This window comes from Neopsephotus bourkii, unplaced genomic scaffold (genome assembly GCF_033783945.1).
Source record: "Neopsephotus bourkii isolate Nb327-2 ecotype Australia unplaced genomic scaffold, CSIRO-AGI_Nbou_v1 NB_1831, whole genome shotgun sequence".
Classification (NCBI taxonomy): domain Eukaryota; kingdom Metazoa; phylum Chordata; class Aves; order Psittaciformes; family Psittacidae; genus Neopsephotus; species Neopsephotus bourkii.
The window spans coordinates 1,339,099-1,346,386 of record NW_026902304.1 but is presented as its reverse complement, the minus strand read 5'-3'; the positions used below and the strand labels follow the sequence as shown (position 1 = coordinate 1,346,386).

The 7,288-nt window shown below is 38.9% G+C and overlaps 1 protein-coding gene across 1 annotated transcript in view; it reads right to left on the bottom strand.

Moving 5' to 3' along the window:
- Nucleotides 1-382: 382 nt before the first annotated feature.
- The window catches only part of KIF27 (kinesin family member 27), a 28,337-nt gene continuing 21,431 nt past the window's right edge, over nucleotides 383-7,288 (bottom strand). Inside the window, exons 14-18 of the mRNA XM_061343905.1 lie at nucleotides 7,009-7,224; nucleotides 4,938-5,144; nucleotides 4,045-4,243; nucleotides 3,129-3,293; nucleotides 383-966 (exon numbers count right to left, since the gene is read on the bottom strand). Coding sequence (XP_061199889.1) covers nucleotides 509-966; nucleotides 3,129-3,293; nucleotides 4,045-4,243; nucleotides 4,938-5,144; nucleotides 7,009-7,224 — 1,245 coding nt within the window. The 3' untranslated portion in view covers nucleotides 383-508. The remainder of the gene's footprint in view (nucleotides 967-3,128; nucleotides 3,294-4,044; nucleotides 4,244-4,937; nucleotides 5,145-7,008; nucleotides 7,225-7,288) is intronic.

Sequence of the window (7,288 nt, the reverse complement as noted above, 5' to 3'; positions counted from 1 at the left end):
CTGCATTTTCATTGCTTATTTTGCATCTATAAAGAACAGGTTTTTCACTTGTGTAAACTTCAAAAGAAGAGGAATTAATCTTTATTCATATAGGAGTGTAAGACATATGATAATGCATGGTTTTAACTTGAGAAGAAATGCCTTGAGCAATTCCTTCACTTCATAAGGTGTGGTAATAAGTACACATCTGAAACTGTTTCTGTTTATTGACTTTTCACTAGAAACAAAGCAATTAAGACATACATTTAGTATTAAACTTAATATTATGTCTTCTATAACTTCCGTACTTCCATAACTTCCATACCTTCCATACTTCCAAAACTTCCATAACATTATGTCTTATGTCTTCCATAACAGTAAAAACAATCAAGCACAATACAAAAACAATCAAACAAGATCCTCATCTTTATTTCACAGCCCAGCTAAACAATAAGTAATAACTAGGTATAATTATGAAAGAAACAATCATTTCACATGTTAAGTGGTTTAGAATGAAATATTTTGCAATCTACTCAGAAACACTGGACTTTTTGTCTATTTCGATGGAATCTGCAGCAATAAGACTGACACCAACTCCAAGGCTTGAACGTCTCAAAGGTAGTTCAGAGGGAGGAATATGACGTAGCTCTCGGCGAGATAGCTTTACTGGAGTTACTCTTTGAAACTGTGTTATGGTCTCTCTTCTCTGGGTGACAGAAGGTAGGTGAGGACATGATTTTAAAGGCTGAGCTTCACCTGTTCCTATTTTGTCATCACTAGTGCCTGACAAGCATTCTTTGTTGCACCCAAATTCTGAAACTTCTTTTCCAAGGTTGTGTAAATTCTGCTGTGCTCTTAAAATACTTCTATCTGTTGCTTTTATTTTCCCTGGTTGACTGTTGGTTTCAGGGTTAAGTGTTGACTTGAATTCTTCAGAAGCAACTTCTGCTTCATCTTGGCCAGATGCTTTGTCATCAGCACTGTTATCTAAAATTAAATTTATCAGGAGGTAAATAGTTAGAACCTATAACTCTTCTGGGTGCTTACCAGCAAGAAATATTAGTCAATACAGTTTTACAGCATCAAAAACTTGTAGAGTGAACATGGTAAAAGAAGGACATTTTGTCATTTCTGTTAAAATGTTTGTCATCTATAAAGGCATCAGAAGTATAAGCTAGTAACTCTCCTCTGACAAGGTACTGGTAATAAAAGCCTCACTATTCTAACTTGTTATGTATCCTGATAGGCAGTCTTAATACAACTGAACCATGACAGTCAAATGTGAAATTATTAATTTATTGAAAAACAGGCAGAAATTACATTAGCACAACATGCACAACACATTCTGCAAATTTGACTGTAATGTACACACAAGGCTTTTACTATTTTAAAGCACAGCAACAAATTCTGAAGTGCTTTTATTGCATTGTGTTGCAGCATGCCTCAGAATGTATTCAGAAGCAAAATAACTAACCATGGAGGTTTTCTAGTAAAACTTATAAACATCCACATGCGAAAAGCTGGAAATTCAGAGGGATCTTCTTGCTATAATTTTGCTAGGATGGGTATTTCTGCACACAGGTATATGTCCTGAACTACGTACTGCTTTGTATATGAGACTCACAGTAGTCTTTCTGACACTAATTTATAATCAGCCTCTAGAATATTCACGTTCATAGGTTGACTGTGTTATTCCCCTTATCATTATTATCATTGGTGGTAGCAGTAGCGGTTTTGTGTTATACCTTAGTTACTGGGCTGTTCTTATCTCAATCCGTGGGGTTTACATTCTTTCGATTCTACTCCACCTGACCCAAACTAGCTAAAGAGGTATTCCATACCACGGCACGTCATGCCAGGTATGTAAGCTGGGTGCAGTTAACCCAGAAGGGTTAGATCACTGCTCGGGTCAGGCTGGGTATTGGCCAGCAGGTGCTGAGCAGTTGTACTCTCTCCCCTTGTTATTTCCCTTATTATTACTGGTGATAGCAGTAGTGGGTTTGTGTTATACCTTAGTTACTGGACTGTTCTTATGTCAACCCATAGGAGTTACATTCTTTTGATTCTCCTCCTCATCCCTCCCAGAGTGTGGGGAGGAAGGTGGAGGGGAGTGACCAAACAGCTTCATGGTTTTCTGGGTTGCCGGCTGGGCTTAAACCACGACAATGAGTGGACAGCTGTGTTGTTCGGAGTTACTGGCTGGGTTTAAACCATGACAGTAATGAAGGTGTTGGCTCATTATCCTGCTCAGAGGGCAAGAGCTGTGCCTTAATTTGCTCTGGGAGCAACAGGTATATGATCAGTGTCTGTGTGTTAGGAAGGCATGACACTGCCCAGGTGGAAATAAATGGAAGCATCTGCTAGGGGGAAGAACCAGTCATGCTGAGCCTTAAGAAGAAACATAGGGCCAAGAAGGCTGTATTGTGTGTGTTAGATATTGATAGTGGCATTGCAAGGTGTCAGACAACTAAAATAGTGACAGAAATAGAACCTTCTTTTTACCTCCCACTGATACGGTCTATTGAAGGTTTGAATTCTGGCAAGTAGGACATGAAACAATTAAAATCTTATAGTAGCAGTTAGTTGTTGGTGTTTTGTTTAGGTCTTTTTCTGTGTGTGCATTTCTTTTTTTCTGTTTGTTAGGGGTTTTTATGTCAAAGCACAGAATCACATTAGGAAGCTCTTCTTTTTTCTTACAAGTGTGTAAATCCTCTGTTTTAGCCTTAACAAGAAACAAAAGTAAGTTAGTAACTGAAAGTGTGGAATTCTTCAACTTTCCATTAAATAACTTTTATAAAATTGTATGCTGGTAGCAACCTATCTAAAAGCATGGCATATGGCAAAGCTGTTAGTTACAACATCATTCAGACTATTTCTGATAGTAAAATTCCTTTATCTTAACCACAACAGTCTGAGGTTGTAGATTCTGAAATTATGTTAGAATCCATAGAAAACAGAAATTAAACCACTATTACAGCTATAAACCAGTGTTGTCTCTCATTTGAAACTGGGGGAGAGGTGTACTATCTTCCTGGAGTTAGGTCAGTACAAATATGACTTTCATGTCTGTCTGATATACTTCTATGTGCTGATCACCCATCAAATGGTCTATTGACAATTGCATAAATATTTTAACATAGTGCACTTACACTTAGTGGCTGCCCATAATTGATGGGATGACTCTCCAGTTAGGCCCTTCAACTTCTTCTTCAATTCTCTGCTTGTTTTCTTATAGAAGAATAAGTCTTTTTCCAGTTGCTGGACTTTTACTTCATATGCTTTCAAAGTTTCTGACATACCTTCACTATCTTGATCTAGGACAAGTAAAACTACTTTAAGAACCAAATACCTGTGCCAAAAAAACAAGATGCCTAACTAGACAGAATATGTCTTGCATCTTCTCTTCATCAGGGACTGTAGTGATAGGACAAGGGGTAACGGGCTCAAACTTAAACAGGAAATTTAGGTTAAATATAAAGAAGAAGTTCTATACTGTGGAGGTGGTGAGGCACTGTAACAGGTTGCCCAAGAAGTGGTAAATGCTCCATCCCCGGTGGTGTTCAAGGCCAGGCTGGATAGAGCCTTGGGTGACATGGTTTAGTGGGAGGTGTCCCTGCCCATGGCAGGGGGGTTGGAACTAGATGATCTTAAGGTGCTTTCCGACCGTAACTATTCTATGAGTCTGTGATCTTGCTGACGCTTTGCTTGCAATGTGTACATTTTAACTAGTACAACACAGGACCAAAAAGGCCATGCCAACCCCACTTGTCAGTTTTAACAGGAATATTTAGAAGATCAAAATCAGCAGGACCAGTATCTTTAAACTTTCCAATATTCCAAATTCAATATAAAAGCACAAGTCTGATACCGCTTTAAGAAAATGCTCTGTTTTACACACATAGAGACACTATGTCCCTGTTCCTCAGCAACCTGCACAACATCAGAATTAGTGACAGCCAAAATATACCTCTGAACATTTTTTTTTCTTTTCAGCTGGAATATAGTATTTGTCAGTAGTGACTGAAGATAATACTTACTGAGCAATAACCCGCAGGAAACAAATACCTTTGAAATGATGCAGTATCAACTGTAGTTTTTTTTCATGTTCTTTGTGTTGTAGGGTCAGCTGCCTGTCACACTGCAACTTCACATGGTCAACTGCAGATTCTAACTCACGTATTAAGTTTTCCTGGTCTCTGACTTTCATTTCCTTTTCTTCAATCTGCAGTTGTAATCTTCGTTCAGATTCACGTAGGCCAACAATCTAAGAAAGAAATACACTTATTTTGATTTATTAAACTATTTTAATAATGGGTTTTACCCTTCTGCCTAATAAAGCATACAAAAGCAATGGTTTCTTACAAGCTGTAAGCTTGTGGAATACAAACTTGCCTACTGCTATGAGTTCACACTTCATGAATGAGCTCTGTACATTCTGATCACATGGACTAGTGGATTTTTTTTAATATTCTGTGGAGAATTTAAATTGAAACAACAGTGTTTTCCTGATTCTGGAAAGATTAAATTGCATCCCATAGACAGCTTGTTCACAAAATGTCACAAGTTTTACCCAAGATCACAAAGACACACTGTGTCTTAATACATTTCATTTTTGTTTCCAGATGTTAGTATGAATCTTCAGTGTGTGGCTGTAGACACTGCAGGCAGTGTGTGCAAAAGTAGTTTATATGGGATTTAGGGAAAAAAAAAAATCTAGATTTGCAGTACGTTTCAAAGTAATGACTCGAACCAGAACATACAAAGTTAACACACAAGTATCCTATGTAGGTTAATGTAAAAATTAAAAATATCTTAATTCATAGCAGAGCTATGTAACCTGAAGAGATTTTCACTAAAAGCTTGTTAAATTTACTTTGATTTCTTGACACCATTTCATTTCATTATCTAGAACAGTAACAGAAAATAGGATAAAATATTAGTCATTAGCCAAAACAAACCTTATTGAAATATTTGAAGATGATAGCTCTGAGCTCAGCAGCAGAAAGGGAAACTAGCTTTCCTATTACATTATTCTCACTTTGTGAAAGAATCTGAGAAGATGACTTAAGCAAGTGCTGGCGATTCTGAATACATTCATTCTTATAATCAATAGCAGCCTCCAAGGCTTCAATTCCTTCTTCCAGCTGAAAAAGGACATGTTCTTCCTACAGAGAAACACATAAGAGCTTTTTTTTATTTAAAGAAAAAAGTGCAGAATTATTCTTTCTATACATAAGACATCTTTAATTTCATTCCCAAGAGTGAAATTAAACTGAAGGGCAAGATAAACTAGTAGTAGTACAGAGAATGGGATGGGGAATATAAGAGGTAGAGTAGGAATCTGGAACAGCTGCTATAGTACCCCTACCATGATACTGAACCAACTGAATGGTTGAATACAAAAACAGAGGTCATGTTTCCCTTTTTATCCTTTCCTCATCCTCCCCACAGTTTAACTTCTGCTATTATTTCTTTTCTGGTTGTGCTTGTTTTCTGCTGGATTAATGAATGAATCAGGTCAATAAGGAATTTGGTGAATATAGCTTTTGTAGGGAAGTGGCAGAATTGCATGGCCTGAAGCACTGCATGAGATTTTGAGGAGTAAAGCAAATAGGGTTCTTTCCAGCACATTATCACTTTAGCCATATGCCTGTACTGCTGCTCAAGACCTAAAAATAATCTACATACTTGATATGAATTTATTATATCTGCAGTGTAACTACACTGGTCAATTCAAGTGTGGGCCACTCGGAAAGTAAGACTTATTTTTGCTTCAAAAATACGGAGGCTTTCAGGTGAAGTTTGCTTTTTCATAATCAAGGGGCATTGCTGCTCTGGAGGGAAGGAATGCCATCCAGAGGGACCTTGACATGCTTGTGAGGTGGGCTGATGCCAACCTTATGAGGTTTAACCATGACAAGTGCAAGGTCCTACATCTGGGTCGGAGCAATCCCAGGCACAACTACAGGTTGGGCAGAGAAGAGATTCAGAGAAGCCCTGTGGAGAAGGACTTGGGGGTGTTGGTCAATGAGAAAAAGAACATGAGCTGGCAGTGTGTGCTCGCAGCCCAGAACACCAACTGTATCCTGGGCTGCATCAAAAGGAGTGTGACCAGCAGGTCGAAGGAGGTGATCCTGCCCCTCTACCTCTGCTCTTGTGAGACCTAACTTGGAGTATTGTGTGCAGTTCTGGTGTCCTCAACATAAAAAGGACGTGGAACTGTTGGAACAAGTCCAGAGGAGGGCCACGAGGACGATCAGGGGACTGGAGCACCTCGCATATGAAGACAGGCTGAGAAAGTTGGGGCTGTTCAGCCTGGAGAAGAGAAGGCTGCATGGAGACCTCATAGCAGCCTTCCAGTATCTGAAGGGGGCTATAGGGATTCTGGGGATGGACTCTTCATTAGGGACTGTAGTGATAGGACAACGGGTAACAGGTTAAAACTTAAATAGGGAAGTTTAGATTGGATATAAGGAAGAAGTTCTTTACTGTTGGTGTGGTGAGGCACTGGAATGGGTTGCCCAACGAAGTTGTGAATGCTCCATCCCTGGTGGTGTTAAAGGCCATGTTGGACAGAGCCTTGGGTGACATGGTTTAGAGTGAGGTGTCCCTGCCCATGGCAGGGTGGTTGGAACTAGATGATAAGGTCCTTTCCAACCCTAACTATTCTGTGGTTTTATGATTCTATGCAAGTACATTGCCTTGTTCTGTGTCCTAACATTAAAATATCTGCCTATGATAAAACAATGAATTTCTAGTTCCCTTATTCCTCATTATATGATCCTTAGGCCGTTGGAATTTGTCAAGGAACTAGCTGAATTAGGTCCCTCTGACCATAAACTTTGTACATAAGTGGTGCTATCACGGCAGTATTTTAATGTTGCAATTTACATAAGTACCCAACCTCAGTTCCTTGGTTCAAGCTTACCTAATAATTGGAGACATTTTAGGTTCTGATTAGAATGCTCTGTTACACAACGCTATCTAAACCCAGTATTTATCTCAGAGATCTCAGAGGTGCTTACTTACCTCAGTTGACAACACTTTACCATCTTTCAGTTTCTCATCCACACTCTTTCTTCTTTTGAGCAGCTGATCTCTTTCTGTCTGGAGAACTTGAATTTTTTCCAAAATGTGTGTCTTATCTTCAGTGGTGCTGCCCTGAAGCTGCATACCTTTATCACACAGTTCCTGATCCAGCATACTTAAGCGAGTAGACAATTTCATACTATCTTTGTTTAAAGCCTAAAAAAAACCCACAGCAACCACAGATACAGAACTGAGATATTCCTTCCAGTAAGAAAATTGT